Below are 21,344 nucleotides of genomic sequence, written 5' to 3'. Positions count from 1 at the left end.
TACTTGTAAATGTTCCAACAGATATAGGGAACTTACTTAGACATAGGTGACCTGTTATTTGTGCATTTTAACCAATAAAAACTTGATTTTTCATGTATAAAGCAGATAGAAAAATATATTCATGTAGGGAAATAGGAATGACTCAGAAGAGGAAAAAATACACTCCTGTTTTCCATTATGCATTTCAGTTACATTTGCTAGGGAAGACAGATGGTAACTCATTCAACCCTGAATTCTGATGTCAAAATGGATCACCCTGTGGCACACAGCAAGAGCTCTGCAATTCCTTTTATTAGCTTTTGCTTGCTCTTCCTATAAGAGCATTTTTTGGGGGAAGGGGGGGAATCTTACCATCAGCAACTTATTGCATAATAAAATTGTTTTGTCTAACAAAGCCTCCTCCCAAAACTAGCATTAGACTCACCCAGGGAATTAAAAACAACAGCAATATCCAAATACAATAAAGATACTTTTTGTTTTTTCCTCTCTTAACTTGAGAGGTTTCCTAGCATTGTTTCAATGATGTATTAACTTTTCGCATCTTGTTATAAATCAAGCTACACATCAGAAGTAGAACTACAAATAGTGTGGTCCTGTGAATAAACAAAAATAAACAAATCATTTCCATAGATACCACTAACATGGGTGGTGTCTAGAAAAGTGTATTTCCTTCTTTATTTGGATAAATATTGCAGAAAGTGAGATATGTCCTCATGTATTTCCTCACTATAGTTACTGAACGATGTATTTCAAAATTTTCATAAACACTGAGGAAACTTCAAGAATGGTATGTTTGTACAGTAGTAAAAAAAATCACTTACCAATAAATGCTGTGACTTTTGGATTGATGATACCACTGGGTAACAGATGAAAATCATATTCCACAGAATCTACAACAACTGTATGTCCAGCATTATTGCCTCCCTGATAAAAATAAAAATGTTAGCTTTATTTAAAAACAAATATTAAAAAATTATATTTTCACTGAAGATATTTGATTCTTTCAATGCCCTTTTTTACAGCTAGAAGACAGACATCTTAGTAACAAAAAACAAATATGAATATTCTTGAGTGGAGTGATATTCACTTGACTGCTTCTTCCAACCTGTCTTTTCATTTATATGTGTATTAATAAGGAAGTAAAATTATTACCGGAGACAATAAGTTGAAATAAATTTAGGACTGTAGTGGGTTATTTTAATGAAAAAAAGATCTCATCCTTTAAAGCACTGATACTTCCATTAATTTAATAGTTTTTAAATATGTGCATTTGGATCCAGAATTTCTAATGGGTTCCTCCAGAAATCAGAAACATCTATAAGAAAAGTGAAAGGCTTTGTCTATAGTTTGTGGTCTATGCAAATCAGAATTGAATATAATGCTTAGCAAAGTGGAGCATGTATTTGCTATTTGTTTTAGGTATTCCTGTAGCAGATGTCATCCAGGTGCTGGTTGAACTATGAATTAGCATGTTGCTCATTAACAATTATCATTCACATCTGTTTACTCTTTTATGTATATTGTTGTTTTTACATTATCTTTTACTGTGAGCTGCCAAGAGTCAATCTGAAGTTAGTTAGTTATTGTCTGGGCAGCATCTAAATAAACAAATGAATGTAGCATTAAAATAGAGCAACTTTTCATGGAACAACTACAGTAGTGACTGTGCAGTAAACCACTTGTGCAAGTTGGCCATCAAATCTAATATTTCTGCTAAAAGAAATACACACAAATAGACACACACATAATAATAACAGCAACAATCAAAAAATAAAAGCATTGAGGAGTACAATAATTACTTTTATAGCTACCTTACTTGATTTATAGCTTGCCTTAATGCTTGAGTAAGCAGTCAAGACAAACTAGAAAAATTAAGAAAAACAGAATGAAAGTTATCAATACAAATTAAAATTAAAGATAAACAAATACTAAAATCATGAGTTAAAAGCTCAATAAAATAGTTGTATCTTCACAGGGGTCCTATGTGCTGAGACATCAGGTATCAAAAAACAGTCCCCACTGTTTTCTGGATGCGATACAAACAACTGTAAAAACATTGCCCTCCACATCCTATTTCAACAAGCTTTCCAAAAGGATATTACAGTTAATAATAATAAAAAAGACCTACCAAGAAATACAGAAAATATAGCAAAACTGCATTTTTACCCCACCTCCCCAAGTTCTTCATGTAAGTCCTCTACCATCTGATAAAAATGATAAGGGGGGCATTTAGACTACAAAAGAAGTAATTAAGGGGAGACAAGATAGCAGTCAGTACTTGAATAGCTCTCCCCCCAAAGTGTGTGTATTTATTCTAGATAACATCGAAGGGCAGAAAGAACCAATGGGAAAGTGACATAAAGGAAAATCCAAACTCAAAATAAGAAATAATTTCCAGACTATGAGGACTACTAAACAGTGGACAGCCTACCTCCTAGAGTTTTGGGTTCCTAACCGAGGTCAGAAAGGTGAAAAGTTCCCTTCCAAATCAATGAGGTGCTAGGGTTTACTAAGAAAGGTTCCATGGTGATGATTGGATACATGTATTGTTGAATTGTTGTAATTCTTGCTTAACGACCATTCAGTCAACATCGGTTTAAAATTATGATGTTGAAAAAAGAAACTTATGACCCATGCTTAAAGTTTGCAGTCATTGCAGTGTCCCTGCAGTTAGGTGAGAGAGATCTGGGCTCTTGGCAAACTTTCACACTTACAATGGGTTTCTAAGCACTCTGTGATCATAGGATCACATTTGAAATCTTCCCTGCCAGCCGCTTCCATAAGAAAGTCAATGAGGGAAGGGCACAAGCCACTGCCATTTGCTTATCAGAATCTCTTCTGGCTCTGGGAGGGAAGTGGGCTAACTGAAAAAAGGTCCACTAGCATCCATTTTGGGACAAACAGTTTTCAGCAGCTTTTCTGGGAGTGGAAGATTGTCTGCCTCCAGACTGGTTTAACCTCACATGAGATGGAATCCCTCTGGCCAGCAGCCATGTTACTGTCAAAAAGTGTGGCATGAGGTGCTTGCAGCAAGGGACATTTGGAGCCAGGCTGGCAACAAATGCTTCTTGCAACAAATCCACAGTGCCAAAATCTCACTTGGCATGGACTTTTCCTGCCAGTTGTCTTTCAAAATGGAAGGACTGCCTGTCAGATTGATTTTGCCCCTCATCAACCCTCACACAGCCATTCTGTGCACAGAGGGGAAGAAAACTCCAGTACTGGACTGGAGAAAAATAAGTTCAGATCACAAAGATCCAAGCTTCTGTTTTCTAGCCCAAAGTTGCAATTTCCTTCTGCCCATAGAAGAAAGCTTCCTGAACCTTCGTAGGCAGCAATTTTGCCTAACCTGCATAATTGCTTAACAATCACAAGTGAGAGACCTGGGACTGTAGTCATTGAGCTAGGTGGCCATGTGGGTGTCTCGTTTAATTATTACAATAACTTACAATCAAAATTCCAGGCTCAATTATGATCCTAGGTCAAGGAGTATTTGTAAGTAGTAACTTCAGCATGGCCATTGAAATTCTCCAAGAAAGCCAAGAAAGAAGGCTTAAAACTATGATAGCATTGAATATTTGACAGTGTACTAAAATTTTAAAGTCAACTTTTCAATACAGTATTATTTATTGGAATATTTATAAAAATAGACCACATTATCTCTGACGTGCTTTAATACCACACGTAATTCAGAAAGTCTCTTTCTTGTGCATCTGTCTATACTTTATCTGAGAATCTCATTAATTCATTTTATATTTTCTCTTCCATTCATCCAAAATAAAATATTTAATTCCAACATGAAACTCATAAGTATTCTTCTGAGTATTCCCCACTGGACGTGTTGTGCTATCCCAAAAAAAAAACCAGAGTGTAAATACCCTCCTATACACACACAAAACGGTTGTCCACTATTATCTAAAGATAGGGATAATCCTTCATTAGAGCTACGTGCTTTGTGAAACCTCTTGGGGTATGGCAAAACTGAAAAAGGGGGTTGGTACTCACCTGATACACCTCTTCTCATAGTGGGAGAGGAGTATCTAGGATGGGTTGACCTTATGCTCTCATTGATTGGACTGAGTCAGATAAGCTCTTGGGATATGCCCCTGGTCCACCAGGCACTGCCCAGTTATCGGCGAAGAACTCTATCCGACTCGTGCCATCCACTCCAGACCTTTGTTATGGTTTAAAACTTTTTATTGAGCTATAACTTTAACATATTAATGCAACATCCCTCATAACACATGTTATGAGGAAGTGCTTTAGGCAGGGAGAGCCAAGGTGGTGCAGTGGTTAAATGCAGCACTGTAGGCTACTTCAGCTGACTGCAGTTCAGCAGTTTGGCTGTTCAAATCTCACCGGCTCAGAGTTGACTCAGCCTTCCATCCTTCCGAGGTGGGTAAAATGAGGACCCAGATTGTTGTTGGGGGCAATATGCTGACTCTGTAAACCGCTTAGAGAGGGCTGAAAGCTCTATGAAGCGGTATATAAGTCTAACTGCTATTGCTATGTTACATTACCATGTCAGGACTGGTCTGGATATACTCCTCCCCCACTATGAGAAGAGGCATATCAGGTAACTACCAACGCCCTTTCTCCATAGTGGGGGGAGGAGTATCCAGGATGGGATGTACCAAAGCTAACACGTCCCTAAGGAGGGTCACATACTGAGGGAACATGGCCAAACTAAGCCTGGTGGGGTGTGTCCCCTGCCCTATGAACCGCCTGTAATACCCTGCGCCCAAACAAAGCCTCTGCCGAGGCAAAGGTATCCAACTTGTAGTTCCTCACGAAGGGTGAGGGGGAAGACCACGTGGCTGCCCTATATATCTCTGTCAATGACGCCTGCATTGCCCAGGCCACAGTGGTGACCGCACTTCCTGTGGAGTGTGCTGTGATGGGGCTCGGTGACTGTATGCCCTGAGACTGGTAGGCCGTAGCAATGCAGGTCCTCAACCACCTGCCTATGGTGGTGGAGGTCACCTTCTTGCCCAGAGACCCCGGTTGGAAAGAGACAAATAAGGCCTCAGACTTTCCATTCGGCCGGGTTCTTCTGAGGTAAATCTTCAGAGCCCTCCTTACATCTAAGGTGTGCCACTTCCTCTCTAGTGAACGAGAAGGGTCTGGACAAAAATTGGGCAAAATCAGCTCCTGCAACCTGTGAAAGCATGAACACACCTTAGGTATGAAGGAGGGGTCCAACCGCAATACCACTCTGTCCTGGTGAAAAATGCAGAGGTCCTCCCTGGCGGACAGGGCCTGCAGTTCTGATATCCATCTGGCGGATGTGATAGCCATCAGAAACACCACTTTAAGGGTTAGAAACTTTAGTGACACTGTTTGCAGTGGCTCAAACGGGGGCCCTGTCAGAGCGTCCAACACCTTGTGCAAGTCCCAGGAGGGGTATCTATGTACTGTGGGTGGTTTGAGGTTGGACGCCCCCTTCAGGAACTGCCTGAGCAAAGGTTAGTGAGTGTCTGGGCTCTGCCGCACAGAAGCACAGATGAGATGGCTCCTAATTGTGTTGGGAGCTAACCCCCTGTCCAGGCCTGCCTGGAAGAATTCCAGCACTAAGGGGATGGTAGCTTTCATTGGGTCCTGTCCCCGGGAGTTACACCATGCGGAAAAGGCCTGCCAGGTTGCACCGTAAATGCGCTCCGTGGAGGGCCCTAATGGTTTCTCCTTACCCTGGGGGAGAATCTTTTCTCCCTCAGGATGCTCCGCTCAACCACCAAGTGGTCAACTGGAGCCATTGGGATTCCGCGTGCTCCAGAGACCCCTGGCTGAGGGATATTTTTACCTGGGGAATTCTCCACGCTCTGCCCACCGAGAGCGATTGGAGATCTGCAAACCATGGCCTCCTGGGCCAGTAGGGGGACAATCAGCACCACCTCCGCCACCTCCCGAAGAATTTTTTGAATAACCCTGGGAATCAGGGCAAGGGTGGATATGCATAGAAAAATCCCTGGGGCCACGGGCCTCAGAGAGCATCTGTCCCCTCTGTCCCCTGTGTTTGGTATCTGGAGTAGAACCTCGGGAGTTGGGTGTTGAGGGAGGTGGCAAATAGGTCAACCTCTGGGCAGCTGAAGCAGTCTGTCACCTCTCTGAAGATGGCCGGATGCAGTCTCTACTCCGAGTTGTCCACTTCTGGCCAGCTGAGCCAATCGGCTCTGATGTTGTCCACCCTCACTATATGTTCCGCCTTTAAGTAGGGAACATTCTTTTCGGCCCACTGTTCCAGTCTTTTGGCCTCCCGCATAAGGGCCCTCGATTTGGTCCCCCTCTGCCTGTGTAAATGAGCCTTGGTTGCGATGTTGTCTGTGAGGACTAGAATGTGCCTGTCCTTGACAGAGCGGTGGAATTGTACCAGGGCCAGGCGGACCGCTCTGAGTTCCAACCAATTGATGCTGTGAGTCAGTTCCGCCTGGCAGGTGAGCGCCCCATGTGAACAGGCTGGCATCTGTGGTTACTGTCATACATTCTGAAGACTTCGCCCTGGGTTATCGCCAGGGACGTCCACCAGATCAGTGAGTGGGAGACTTCTGCTGGGAGAAGAACCTTGGTCTGGGAACAGCTCCTGAGCCTTCATTGGAAAGGCAAAAGGAACCCTTGTAGGTCTCTGGTGTGGAGGCGAGCCCAAGGGACAATGCCAATGGCGGAAACCATGGTAACTAGCAGTTTGGATAAAGTGACTAAGGACACCCTACCTCCCGTGACTACCTGTGTAGCTAGCTATCTTAAGAAGAGTTCTCTTTCTGATGACAGAAAAACCCTTCCTTCCTCTGAATCTATCAGAACCCCTAGGTGGATTAGATTAGTGGATGGGTGGAGGTGGCTTTTGGCCAGGTTCACCGAGAACCCATGGTCCCTCAGGATTGTCAATAGTGGTGTCTAGATTAAGGTGACCAGACGTCCTGCTTTCAGCGTGACAGGCACGCTTTTCTACAGTTTGTCCCACGCCCCGCGCAGTTTTCAAAAAGTCCCGCTTTTATAGCTCGCTCGCTCCCCCACCCATCTGCTGTCGCTCGCTCCCCCGCCCATCCACACTAAGTCTAAGGCAGCGCTTTCAGTGGGGTGCGTGCTGGGAGGAATCTCTCCTGTCCTCCCAGCACGCACACCACTGATTAAACTGCTCTCTTTTGCCCGCAGCAGAGATCAGGCGGGCGAGAGGAAGCGCTTTAGGCAGGGAGGTGCGTGCCAGGAGGAGAGGAGAGATTCCTCCCAGCACGCACCCCACTGATTAAAGTGCTTTCAGTGGGGTGCATGCTGGGAGGAATCTCTCCTGTCCTCCCAGTTCTCTTTCTCCCGCAGCAGACATCGGGCGGGCGAGAGGAAGTGCTTTAGGCAGGGAGGTCCGTGCCAGGAGGAGAGGAGCGATTCCTCCCAGCATGCACCCCACTGATTAAAGTGCTTTCAGGAATCTCTCCTGTCCTCCCAGCACACACACCACTGATTAAACTGCTCTCTTTCGCCCGCAGCAGAGATCGGGCGGGCGAGAGGAAGCGCTTTAGGCAGTGAGGTGCGTACCAGGAGGAGAGGAGAGATTCCTCCCAGCACGCACCCCACTGATTAAAGGGCAAAATCCAAGTTGAGGGAACGGCGAGCAGCGGCTGCAACCCCAGAACTCGGTTAGGCGAGAGCTTTAAGGCAAGCAGCGGTACGGACCCTTGCTGTCAATCCACCCCCTCCTTGCGCCTTTTCGCAGCCGTCCCATCGTTCTCTCATCAGTGGGGCTGCTCCCATGACAGGGTGCCCCCCCATGGCTGCGAAGGAGTTTCCCAAGAGATTTAGAGGGTCAGGAGTACGACCCTCATTGCAACATCGCCCTTTGCAAGCTCCAGCTGCTTGGGAGGGTGGTTATTTATTTATTTTTTTCTTCCCGCTTCCTCTTTCTCGCCGGGGTGCAAGGATTGCAATGGCGACTCGGATGGAAATAGTGACATTCGTGGCATCGTGCTTGGAGTTAAAAGCTGCTTTTCGTTCGCGGCAGCAACTGCTCTTTGAGAATTCTTGCTTGAAAGAACAGGACTCCCTCGCGCGGTCCTGAATTGAGATCCATCTCCCTCCACCCCTAATTAAAAAGCCCCTGGTAAATTCTTGCCTGTCCTGTGCACTTGGCATGCCTGCCTGTTAAGTTACACACACACACACACATATTTTCATTCATAGGCATATTGTTTTCCAAAGGTGGAGTTTGTCTTCTTTTACTATTAATAGTAGTAATAGTACTAATAGCAGTTTAAGGAAGCAAACCTTAATAAAGGCAATTGACAAGGGAATAAAGATTTTGCATACCTATTGTGCAATATCTAACAGCATACTTTTGTGCTTGCAACAATTACCTGGGTTAATTAAGGCAGAAGGATCTTTTCTGACCACTTACTGGTTAAGCTTGGAAAAGCACTTTTTGTTAAATTATCAGGCTCCTGAAAAAAATACTGGGGAGCAGATGCAAAGAAATAGTGAGATATGGATTAGCAGCTGATATTATGTATATATTCTGCAGTGATGTATGACATTCCTGTTTTCTTTAGCCTCTGGTCAACCTGGAAATGCATAGCAGAAGCGCCTGTAGAAGCAAACAGGGGAGAAAGTGTTCCACAGTATGCTAGCCTTGTAACATTCACATGGCTGACAGGAATAGCTCTGTATGCCACAATATAGAATATGAATTCTGTACTCTGTATTCCAAATTCATGAGTTTTGTTAGTAGGACTAATCTTCTGCTCACTTAGTTAAAACAATTCCCATTGAGTCCATTGAGGTTTATTTTTCTTTATTAGAATATCATACATTTCTGCCTTGCTTGATTAGTTGGGGATCATTTCAATTTCAAAAAATATGAAATAAAGTTTTCAACAAACTTGCTATGAAACTACAACTATGGGTACCTTAGTGTTGATAAACAGTTTACAAAGAGATTTTCAGGAGCAATATATTTTTCTATCTTTAGAACAGTATTTCTGTTCATTATATTTAATTACATGTTTTGAAGACTATTGCCCATCAGGATAGCATAATTCAAAACAAAAGGGAACTGGCAGAACATTCAAGCCTTTTGCGACTAATCCCAAGAGGTTATCTTTTAGACTCAAGGTACTTTTCTCCTCTTGAAAATGCTTGTTTAATTGCTTTTTGCGCTTATCTATAGATAGGTATGATAAGCTAATGAGTATTATTTATTTATTTATTTAATTTATATGCCACTCATCTTACTATCCAAAGTAATACTGAGAAGCTTACAACACAATAAAACAGCAATATAAAACTATTAAAATTAACAGGAACTTAGATAAAATTAGGAACCCAGTATATGAGTGACAATAGGTGGAAATTTCACCTTTACAATGCTATATGTATAAGATATACTGTGTACATACACACACACACACACATGATTGTAAGTCAATTTGAATTCAATATGTAATTGTACCACATAATTTCTTTATATTAACATGAAGTAGGGTTGTGGGGAGTCAGAATAGTCAAGATGCTGGTTCCAGCCTATAATTGAAAACTATCTTTTTTGATCTCCTATTGCAAATGTCCCCATCTTGAAGGCTGTGATATATGTTACAAGGGCTGATCAGACTAATGGTTATGGGGATATATTGTTACAGGTTTTTTGTTTAGAACAGTACAGGTAGTCCTTGACTTACAACAGTTCATTTAATGACTAATCAATTTACAATAGCACTAAAAAAAGTGACTTAGGACCAGTGGTGAATCCTACAGGTTCACAAATGTGAGCATGCACACGTGAACAATTTGCCCCACATCCCGCAGGGTTTTTAAAAAGTCACGATTTTTAAAAAAATTTAAATCAAGAACGCCCCCCCCTCCCATCAATGGTGTCCCGCTTTACCAATGTTAAAATCTGGTCACCTTAGTCTAGATCCCTTAGCGCCCCCTCAAAGGGGGATGACTGTATCAGCAGGTCATCAAAATAACATTGAATCCTGACCGGGATCTGTCTCAGGCGTGCTGCCAGAGCCGCCATTACTTTGGTGAAAACCCGTGGGGCGGGAGACAGGCCGAAGGGCAAGGCCTGGTATTGAAAGTGATGCCCTAGACAGCAGAACCTGAGATAGCTCTGGTGGTTCTGAATTATTGGAATGTGTAGGTAGGCCTCTGTGAGGTCTATGGAAGTGAGGAAGTCCCCCTTCCTGATTCTCTCCAAGATGGAGTAGAGAGAGTGCATTTTGAACCTCCTATAATGGGTGCAGCGGTTCAGACATTTCAGGTCGAGAATTGCCTAGGGGGATAGAGTAATGCCCCTGACCCTGCTGGTCTAGAGGGACTGGCTGGATGGCTCGGATGTCCAGCAGATGCTGTATGGCCTCCTGCATCAGTAACCTCCATGCCGGGTTATTTGAAACCGGGCAGATCCGGAAAAACTTTGGGGGGCCGGAAAGGAACTCCAGTGACAGGCCATGCCTAATGGTGTTCTGTACCCACTTATAAGATGAGGAGCGGTCCCAGTGATCAGTGAAGCACGCCAAGTGCCCCCTGATGGGAGATGAATTGGGTCTAGAATTATTTTTTGCGAAAGGAGCCCCCCTGCTGCCTCCGCCCCTCGAAAGGGCCACTTCTGGCTGCCTGCCTCTCTGCTGTCTATCCAAGTACCTCTGCCTGGCAGAAAACCTCCCCTGGTACTGTCTGCTACCTGAGTACTCCGCATCTGAACCCCTGAAGGAATCCTGACCCCAGAAAGAGGACCCGAAGTCTTGTCCCCGGGAGTAGGACCGTCTGGGGTAAGGCGCCGTCCTGAACTGTCCCTTCTTTTGGGCAGCACCTTCCTCTTGTCCTTGTTCTCGACCAGGTAGAGGTCCAGAGATGCCCCAAAAAGGGCCTCTCCTGTGAAAGGAGCAGATGCCAGGTGCCACTTGTGGCATACATCCGCCTGCCACTGTCTCAGCCACAGCAACCTACAAGATGCAATGCCTGAAGCGATCGCTCTGGAGGCAAACCTGGCTGTGGACAAGGTGGCGTCCACCAAAAAGTGAATGGCTGCCACCAGTTTGTTGATGTCTTGTTGCACTCTGACCTCGGTGATGGGGATACGTTGCTGCAGCCCCTGCAGCCAAAATAAGGAAGACCTGTTGAAGAAGGAGGCGGTGGTGGCTGCCTTCACCGCCCAGGCAGCTGCTTGATGCCCCCTTTGGAGGGTGAGGTCCGCCTTCCTGTTCTCCAACTTCATTTCATTTCATTTTCATTGTTTTTTTCATTTTATTAGTTGCCAGTCGGCACTGGCTGGCAGATGGAACTCGGAGGAGGCCTAATCTATGCGATCTAATTGGTCGCAGGGAGGTAATTGGCAGGAGGCGGTCTCTCAAGTACGCAGATCCACTACCATGGAGGGCTTTATGAGTGACAAGTAGCACCTTGAAGCGCACCCGGAGATCAACAGGTAGCCAGCGCAGCTCGCGGAGGATAGGTGTTACGTGGGCGAACCGAGGTGCACCCACAATCACTCGCGTGGCCGCGTTCTGGACTAGCTGAAGTCGCCAGATGCTCTTCAAGGGCAGCCCCATGTAGAGCACATTGCAGTATTCCAGCGTAGAGGTCACAAGGGCCCGAGTGACTGTTGTGAGGGCCTCCCGGTTCAGGTAGGGTCGCAACTGGCACACCAGGCGAACCTGGGCAAATGCCCCCCTGGTCACAGCCGTCAAATGGTGGTCGAAAGTCAGCTGTGGATCCAGGAGGACTCCCAAGTTGCGAACCCTCTCTGAGGGGTATAAAATTTGACCCCCCAGCCTCCTCTGGTTCCCCTGGCAGAATAGTGGGAGTATGTAGTGCCAATACTGGAGCATCAATGGAGGGCTTTGATAGCACCCGGCTCTGTCCTGGTCCACATTGAAGAAGGTCTTATCTGTGGATATGGGAGTGGGCCTGCTGTGGGGGCTGCCCATTGGCATTTGACCGACTCAAGAAAGGCCTTGGGAGTTGGCACCATGTCAGTCTCAATGGCCTGCTCATCAAAGATGGTTTCTGCAGAGAACCCCTGGTGCTGAGGTGGTGCTTCTGCTGTTCTGTTTCCGAGCTTAGCGGCTGCCTTGGCCTTGAACAGGAGTGACTTATACAGTGAAGGCTGGAACAACCCAGTGAAGGCCGGCTTAGGAGGGGCATGCCTTCGTCTTCAGACAGTTCATCCTCCCTAACTTCCCCCCATTGCAATCCAGGTCACTGTCCTCTCGTAATGAGGCTGATGAACTAGAGCTGTCTCCCCCTTGTTTTCCAGGCCCTCTGGTATCCTAGGAGACGATGCCACCTGAGGTTGCATTTGTGGTTGCTGAAATGCCGCTGTCATGCATTGCTGGAAGGCCCGCATCATTAGGTCCTGAAAATTGGGGACCCTGTGAGGGGTTGCTGGCTGGAACCCATGCCCACCTGTGGGGGGGGGGGACTCAGAGGTGGCAGCCCCGTGGGCAGGGCTGAACCCAGAGAAGCTGTATGTGGGAGGGATTGCTACCCCTGAGGCATACCCCAAAGACCTGATGTGTCAATAGGGTTCCTTGCTTGCAATGTGGATGCCTCACCTGTAGCCTTGCCTGTTGCAGTGACTCCAGGGGCCTTCCCATTCTGTCCCAGGCCTGGGATGCATTTAAGGCCACTTGCCTTTTTGTAGAGCTGCTCCAGCTTCCTGTGCCTTCGCTTTTCATACTTAGAGGGTTTGGAAGGCTTGTGACCACCCTCTGCCTCCAGCTCCGCCCTGGGGGAAAGATGCTTTTTCTTGTCTCTAGCCTTTGTTTCTCCCCCCCCCTTTCTGGGCAGCCTCTGGGGTGGTCACTAACCTTAGTTGATCCTCTGCTCCTCTGGTGGGGCTGCTGGCTGTTGCTGCAGGTACTTGAATCCTGCCGGTCTCCTTGTTGCAGCTGGGCGCTACCATCTTGGAACACATGGCTCCTCCCAGCTTCAAGATGGCGCCTGCACCAGGAGACAAAGGGCGTCTCTTTTAAATCTCCTGTTCTGGTGGCTTGTGCTCCGAGGAGCTGCCGCGCGCCTCTGCAGCTGGTTTTTCCTTCTTCTGCCTCTTTCTGATGCTGCTAGAGGCTTGGCTCTGCCCGTGGACCCCCTCCAATGAGGTGAGCCACGTGGACAATGGTGTGGGTGCTCCGCGGCATTTGGGAAGCCGCGGTTCACTGCTCGACCCAGCGGGGAGCAGAGGAGCGCTCCGGCGCCCAGCAGAGTTTCCGCAGCGAAGCTCACCTTCTGGGCGGGGATCCAGCATCGCCCTCGCTTGCCAGTGGCCCTATTCGCATCCTGCAGCGCTTGAGGAAACCGCGGCTAGCCACTCTACCCTGGGGACCAGGACTTGCCTTTGGAAGGCTTGTGCCCTTTGTTTCCTGCTTGCCCAGCAGATTTCCTTTTCTTAATGATACTTGTCTCACTCAGATGCCTGGGCAGCATGCCGCCCCAAGGGGGCTTTTGGCAGAGCTTTCTTCTGCTCGGGGAGCTGTCCAGCTCGCTTGCGGCTGCTGCCTTAGGAGATTATTATCCTTTTCTTTCTTTAAAATTCATCAAAATTATCAGAGATCCAGGATGGCATACTGTCCAGTTGAGTCAATAACTGGGCGGTGCCTGGTGGACTAGGGGCATATCCCAAGAGCTTATCTGACTCAGTCCAATCAACAAGAGGATAAGGTCAACCCATCCTCCTCCCTTCATTATGGAGAAATTAAAAATTAGGTTGAAAGATGAGAATTGTGATCTCATCTGGTCTACCAGGAACACCTTTAAATTTCACCTAGATGAATCTATGTGAAATGTTAATATACAGATGAAACTAAAAAAATTAGAATATCGTGCAAAAGTTCATTTATTTTAGTGATGCAACTTAAAAGATGAAACTAATATATGAGATAGACTCATTACATGCAAAGCAAGATAGTTCAAGCTGTGATTTGTCATAATTGTGATGAATATGGCTTACAGCTCATGAATCCACAATCTCAGAAAATTAGAATATTGTGAAAAGGTGCAATATTCTAGGCTCAAAGTGTCACACTCTAATCAGCTAATTAAGCCATAACCCCTACAAAGGATTCCTGAGCCTTTAAATGGTCTCTCAGTCTGGTTCAGTAGGAATCACAATCACGGGAAAGGCTGCTGACCTGACAGTTGTGTAGAAAACCATCATTGACACCCTCCATAAGGAGGGAAAGTCTCAAAAGGTAATTGCAAAAGAAGTTGGATGTTCACAAAGTGCTGTATCAAAGCACATTAATAGAAAGTTATGTAGAAGGGAAAAGTATGGAAGAAAAAGGTGCACAAGCAACAGGGATGACCGCAGCCTGGAGAGGATTGTCAGGAAAAGTCCATTCAAAAGTGTTGGGGACTTTCACAAGGAGCGGACTGAGGTTGGAGTCAGTGCATCAAGAGTCACCACACACAGACGGATCCTGGACATGGGCTTCAAATGTCATATTCCTCTTGTAAAACCGCTTCTGAACAACAAACAGCGTCGGAAGCATCTTACCTGGGCTAGAGGAAAACAGACCTGGTCTGTTGCTCAGTGGTCCAAAGTCCTCTTTTCTGATGAGAGCAACTTTTGCATCTCATTTAGAAACCAAGGACCCAGAGTATGGAGGAAGAATGGAGAGGCACACACTGCATGATGCTTGAAGTCCAGTGTGAAGTTTCCACAGTCTGTGTTGTTTTGGGGAGCCATGTCATCTGCTGGTGTTAGTCCACTGTGCTTCATTAAGTCCAGGGTCAACGCAGCTGTCTACCAGGAGATTTTGGAGCACTTCATGCTTCCTTCCACAGACAAGCTTTAAGGGAATGCTGACTTCATTTTCCAGCAGGACTTGGCACCTGCCCACACTGCCAAAAGCACTAAAACCTGGTTCAATGACCGTGGGATTACTGATCTTGATTGGTCAGCAAACTTGCCTGACCTGAACCCCATAGAGAATCTATGGGGCATTGCCAAGAGAAAGATGAGAGACATGAGACCGAACAATGCAGAAGAGCTGAACACTGCTATTGAAGCCTCCTGTTCTTCCATGACATCTCAGCAGTGCCACAGGCTGATAGCTTCCATGCCACCCCGCATTGAGGTAGTAATTGCTGCAAAAGGGGTCCAAACCAAGTACTGAGTACATATGTATGCTTATACTTTTCAGAGGTCCAATATTGTTGTATGTACAATCCTTGTTTTATTGATTGCATGTAATATTCTAATTTTTTATGATTGTGGATTTGGGGTTTTCATGAACTGTAAGCCATAATCATCACAATTATGACAAATCATGGCTTGAACTATCTTGCTTTGCATGTAATGAGTCTATCTCATATTTTAGTTTCACCTTTTAAGTTGCATTACTGAAATAAATGAACTTTTGCATGTTATTCAAATTTTTTGAGTTTCACCTGTATATTTCTAGCCCATGTAATATATATGCCATACGCTAAATAAATAATAAATTTCCTCTAACTTTTAATTGCCTCAGAATCTCTCATAAATCAGGAAAAAAATCAAACAAAGTTCCTCCATATTCTTTTAATTCCATACTATTGGAGCAATTTTCCATTTGACCACTTACAGTCTCAGTAAACAGAATCAGAGTGTTACACAGCTAAAATTTTGACATATTTGAGCATTTGAGGGAGAGGCGGGAGAGGCTTGTTATCATTATTTTCTGTCCATGGCCTCTCAATTATTCAAATCAAGGTATTTTCACTTGCATACAAATCTTGTTAGCACCTATCATCATTATCTGTTGTTTGTAACTACAGATATGAGCTAAGATTTCACAAATGGATGTGTCAAGATATAGGGATGCACTTTTTTTCATTTAACAAATGAAACTGATACCACACTCATTTTTTTATTCAAATATAAGAATCTTTGACACTCCTTGGGGCTAATTTGAGGCTTAATGTATGTGATAGGTTGATCCAAATGATAATTCTATCCCCGCATTCCATGCTCATCTCCATCAAATTCAGATGGTTAGTGTTGTGTTTGGATACAGAATCTTTAAGAGTTTTTATTTATTGGGTTTGATATAAAAGACTAACACAGCTACCACTCTGAAGAAATGTCAAAAATGTTCCTCTTTTATTTTAGCACAGACATAAAATACTGTTCAGGTAACATAAACCAGTGAAGAACTCAGAACGTAAACAGTGACAAGCAGCTCTTCTCTCTATAAGAGTCTAAACTCCTGTGAATGCCCTCATATGTACTGTAAAGCATTGCGTGTAAAGCTTTTCTTGTTACAAGTACAAACATAGATAATCAACATTAGAGTATGGTTTACAGAGCAAAGAATCTATTTATTACTGCCTATATGGTTGAGAGTCCTCAAAAGATTTGTGCCATATTGTTTTATATTAGGCCTTTCTTTACAATATCATTTTTCTATTTATGGTCTGTTCAACTAAATGACAGTTACCTCGCTTTTCAGAATTTGTTGCTGAACACAATTAAGTCTGAAACTTAGGTTGCTGAGGTAACATCTATGGTCCATCTCCTTTCCCATTATTGTTTTTTTCAGATATCGAAACATAATGGAACTACTTTTCATTTTATTGGTAAAGGATGAGGATTCAAAGAGCAAACATGAGAATTCTGAGAGTAATATCCAAAAATAATTATCTATAACCAACAGACCTTAAAAGTGATAAAAACATTTACTAGCTTAAAGTTCTACGTGTGTAAACATGTTACAATATGAATTTCTTTGCTGTGTACTTATCTATCTGATACCAACATCCAGTAATTTCACTAATAAATAGTCAAAAAAACATGCTTAGGTTTTAAGTAATAGAAAATACATACCAGTACATTGCATGATCAAAAACAGATTCCTCAAATCATCAGGAATGTGCCCTGTTTACTTTTAATTTCATATTCTATAGCTTTACTTTGCCCTTACTTTTATATTCAAATTCTTCCTTACCCAACCAACTAACTAATCTTGGTTGATTAAGGGAACTAAGCAGAATCAAATTTGGTTAATTTTTGGAAAGAGGTTCACCAGGAAGTAATTTGTTTATAGGCTAGGATGGAAAGTAGAAATAAAAATTCTGAAAATGTGGCAATAGCAAACAATTTCCATGCTCTTTTTCTCCCAAGATTATACAGTAATGACTATAAGCTCACTCGAACTCAATTTTGATTTAACAAAGACTTCCCCTGAATCTGATTACTTCCTCCTTGTCCAGAATACTCTTATCACCTCAAATTCAGTATTTAGTGACCTTCTCTTTCATTTTTTATAGAAAGATAAATTAACTTTTAGGTTTGTTGATGTATTTATCTTGCTAATAGCAAGTAAAAGAAAATGCAATTAGCTATTACTGATTATATTCCTGACCCAGAAATATCCACAGGATAGCAAAAAGATAAAAGCAGAATTGCACAGTTGTGGCAAACTCCCACAGCGTTTGTATGTACAACATGAAGTGGCAGGCACATCCAAAAGGGATGGAGCTTACGGAACAACTGCATGCCACTCTTTTCATTATTTTGATAAAAACTACATTTATTTTCATGAAACATTAAAATCTTGAATACATATATAATTGAGTTAAGTTAAATATCTGGTTTATTATTATTGATTTATTTTCACTGACTATAACTTCCAAAAATATTACATGCATACGAAAATACCTCCATGTTTATTATTCTAGCTAATTCCTTAAGACAAAGGAATTAACTATTAAGAGCTGTAAATAAATAATAAGCAAGTTGTCTGAAGTCTCAGTGGAGCCACTGGTACAATGAAAGCAACAAAACACATGACATTAAACTCCTTTTTAGTAACAGTCTAATCTAGCCATCTCTCTGAGGAATGCAAGCTACTTATAACTACATTGACATTCCATATTGTACTTCTGAAAGGACATTTCAACCTTTAGTATCAGTTTCACATTAATAACATACAAAGAGGAAAGAGTGCACTCCATACATATTAAATGTGTTTAATTTAGAATAGAATAACAGAGTTGCAAGGGACCTCGGAGGTCTTCTAGTCCAACATCCTGCTCAGGCAAGAAACCCTTGCCTACACCATTTCAGACAAATGGTTGTCCAATCTCTTCTTAAAAACTTCCAATGTTGAAGAATTCACAACTTCTGGAAGCAAGTTGTTCCACTGGTTAATTGTTCTAACTGTCAAAAATTTCTTTTTAGTTCTAGGTTGCTTCTCTCATTGATTAGTTTCCATCCATTGCTTTATAAACTATAACTCTAAATTATAAAATTAAAATATATCAAGTTTGTTTTTGTTCTAATCTTGTCCATTTTCTGAATGTACCAGCCAAATGTAATCTAAAGGTCAGTTGACACCACTACAAGAATAAACTGTACTCCTGATTTGGACATACTGAAAAGAGTCAATATTTTATGTATTAAACCAAGGATCCCCCAAACCCCAGTCCATGGACTGGCACCGATTCACAGCATACCAGCAATTGGCCCATGCAAACAAGTGAAGCCCCATCCGCAGGGTAAAGGCAGCCTGCAAAACCACCACCCCTCCGGTCCACAGAAAAACCTTTCTCTATGAAACCAGTCCCTGGTGCCCAAAAGGTTGGGGGCCACTGTATTTAAAACTGTAAATTAGAAATTTAAATTGTTAATGCTTTAAAAAATCAAACTATAAACCTTTTGATTACAATCTCTCCACTAAATGTGACGTCAATGGCGTATCACAAAATGTATGTCTAACATATGATACTAATACTGATCTTGCAGATAGAAATCCTAACATGCACAGAATCCCCAATAGTTTTTATTGTGGATTAGCAAAAAAAGAGAACAAATGATGATATCACTGCAATAATAGCTTGATTCACTTGGATCAGAAAGATGTTCAGACAACATCTCCAAATTCTTTTCCCTGTCAAGTTCACATACTTATATGCAATCAGTTTAACCTAATCAGGAGACATTAAAATGATCAACAAATATATCAAATCTAAAGAAATACAACTGTGAGAACAAGCCACTCTCTCATTGCAACTACTGTATACACATTTGTAAGCCATAACAGATACTCCAATTACAAATATATCAATCTCTGGAATATAGAACAAAACTCTCATAATCGTACTCAGTTCTTAGGAACGCAATTAAATAAAGGCAATCTTTGACTACATGACGCTATCACATTAATTTTAATATGCCATTTTAATAAGAACAAAATCTTGTGGTAAAGCTTTGCTTTATGACTGCAGTGGCAGAACCATTTAAAAAAAAAATTTGTTGGCTCGGATTGCTAGACCTGAAAGAGATGACCACTCGTTGATAGTTCTAAAATATCCAGTTTCATAAGAATGCACAACTGTTTCATAAATATGCTTCAAAGGAAAATGATCTCGTAATCTCACAGGTTAACACTTTAAAACAGAAAATAAGTTCATTATTGGCATGCTGTATTGTAAAGTGCAAAGTCCATGTCTGTTTACATAGAAATACATATTTTCCCTGTATTCTAAATAACATTCTGGATTTCAGCCAAAATTAGTGGTATATAATTCTTATGAAGTAAGAAATATTAAAAAGCTTTTCAGGGAAAGCATGTAATAAAGTTTCCAATATCATTAGAAGAGGAGTTATCAGCAGAGTGACATAAAATTATTTGAATAACTAAAGGCAAATAAAGGATAAAATGTCATCATTATTTTACTTGTGATAGCAATTTCTTATACAATGTGTTTGGAATTACAAAACCAAGTTTTATGAAAGGAAAAAAGTACAGTACAGTATTAATATATTATCCAACAGACAAAAATTGATTGCCCAAGATAACTATGGTAAATTTCTAACAAAGATTCAAAGAGTCCTTGAGTAACATTGCTTGAAACACCATTTTATAATAGGATAGTAGATTAGGGAGACCTGTTCTAAAAAATAAGTACACAAAATAAACTCCACAAGATTGTAGATATGGCATGTTATTTCCTGCTCAAATTTGTTGCAAAGAATTTGACTAAGAGGATAGGCATTTCAATTTTTCCCCTAACTTTTAACAAATCGTATTTACATCATTCAGAGGGCATACTATCATAAAGTAGCTGGAATTGAAAAATACAAATAACCTTGTAAAATGTTGCTTTGACTAACACATTATTTCTGGAAAAGAAATATACCGTATTTTTCGGAGTATAAGACACACCAAGGTTTTGAAGAGGCACATTTTTTAAAAAAGTAGGTAGGTAGATAAAGGGATAGAGAGGGAGAGAAAGAGAGAGAAATACAGTAGGTAGGGAGGTAGGGAGAAAGAGACTGTAGGTAGATAGGTAGAGGGATAGAGAGAGAGAGATAGAGAGAGAGAGAGATAAATAGAATAGATAGGTAGGTAGGGAGAGAGAGAGGTTGATAGGTAGAGGGATAGAGAGAAAAATAGAGAGAAATACAGTAGATAGGTGGGGGGGAGAGAGAAATACAGTAGGTAGATAAGGAGAGAGAGAGAGAATGTAGATAGGTAGGTAGATAGAGGGATAGAGAGAAAGAGAAAAAGAGAGAGAGAGAGAGAGAGAGAGAGAGAGAGAGAGAGAAATACAGTAGATAGGTAGGGAGAGAAAAATTGCATGCATAGCCTTATGGAGGCTTATAGAGTGCTCCTGGGGGGGGGGGCAAAAAACGGACCATTTTCCAATCATTTCTGCCTTCCCCAGCCCCCAGGAGATCTCTGAAAGCTTCCATAAGGCTATGTGTGGCCATTTTGCTGAAGGAGGCGGGGCTTCAAAAGGCAAAAAATGCTCTATTCGGTGTATAAGACACACCCAGATTTTCAGCCTCTTTTTAGAGGAAAAAAGGCGCATCTTATACTCTGAAAAATATGGTAATCTTCTCTAATTTCCAAATTCTTTAAGTTCCATGTTCAAATCAGCTGTAGATTCAGAAATCATTTTAAAACGTGTGATCCTGGCTGATATCAGAGGCTAAGCAGGCTTAATTTTGATTAATATTTGCATGCAGAATGGCTGTGAATCTGACAGTTATAGGCTAGATTGAGAAGTTGAAAAAAAACATGAAAGCAAAAACAAAGCATTTCTCATTCTCATTTTCCCTCCCTCTCTCTCTCTCACTCACACATACACACTCATACTCACACAGAGTTTTATTACAAGATTTTATTGTAAAACCCTTTGAAATGCAGTTGTCTAGAAAGGGCTATATAAATATATTTAGTATGTAATATATACATTTTATAAATTTATAAAATGTAATTTGTTCCTATTCTATCTTTTATCCACAGTGTATTACTGGGTTGATCAATCAAATCCTGTTATTGAAATATTTACTCTGTTACAGTACTTTTTTCCCAATATTTGCCCTTCAATTTTCTTAGTGCTATTCAATACTTATTTTGGAATTATTTAAT

At 42.3% G+C, this 21,344-nt stretch overlaps 1 protein-coding gene across 3 annotated transcripts in view; it reads right to left on the bottom strand.

The window, feature by feature from the left end:
- The window catches only part of ADSS2 (adenylosuccinate synthase 2), a 48,628-nt gene that overhangs the window by 21,756 nt on the left and 5,528 nt on the right, over nt 1-21,344 (bottom strand). For all 3 annotated transcript variants that reach the window (XM_014057255.2, XM_087718013.1, XM_087718012.1), the window contains exon 2: nt 822-924. In XM_014057255.2, coding sequence (XP_013912730.2) covers nt 822-924 — 103 coding nt within the window. The remainder of the gene's footprint in view (nt 1-821; nt 925-21,344) is intronic.

This window comes from Thamnophis sirtalis, unplaced genomic scaffold (genome assembly GCF_051295495.1).
Source record: "Thamnophis sirtalis isolate CommonGarterSnake01/CBP01778 unplaced genomic scaffold, rThaSir2_p1.2 scaffold_6, whole genome shotgun sequence".
Classification (NCBI taxonomy): Eukaryota; Metazoa; Chordata; class Lepidosauria; order Squamata; family Natricidae; genus Thamnophis; species Thamnophis sirtalis.
Note: the sequence above shows the minus strand (reverse complement) of the source record. Positions and strands in the feature narration are given on the sequence as shown.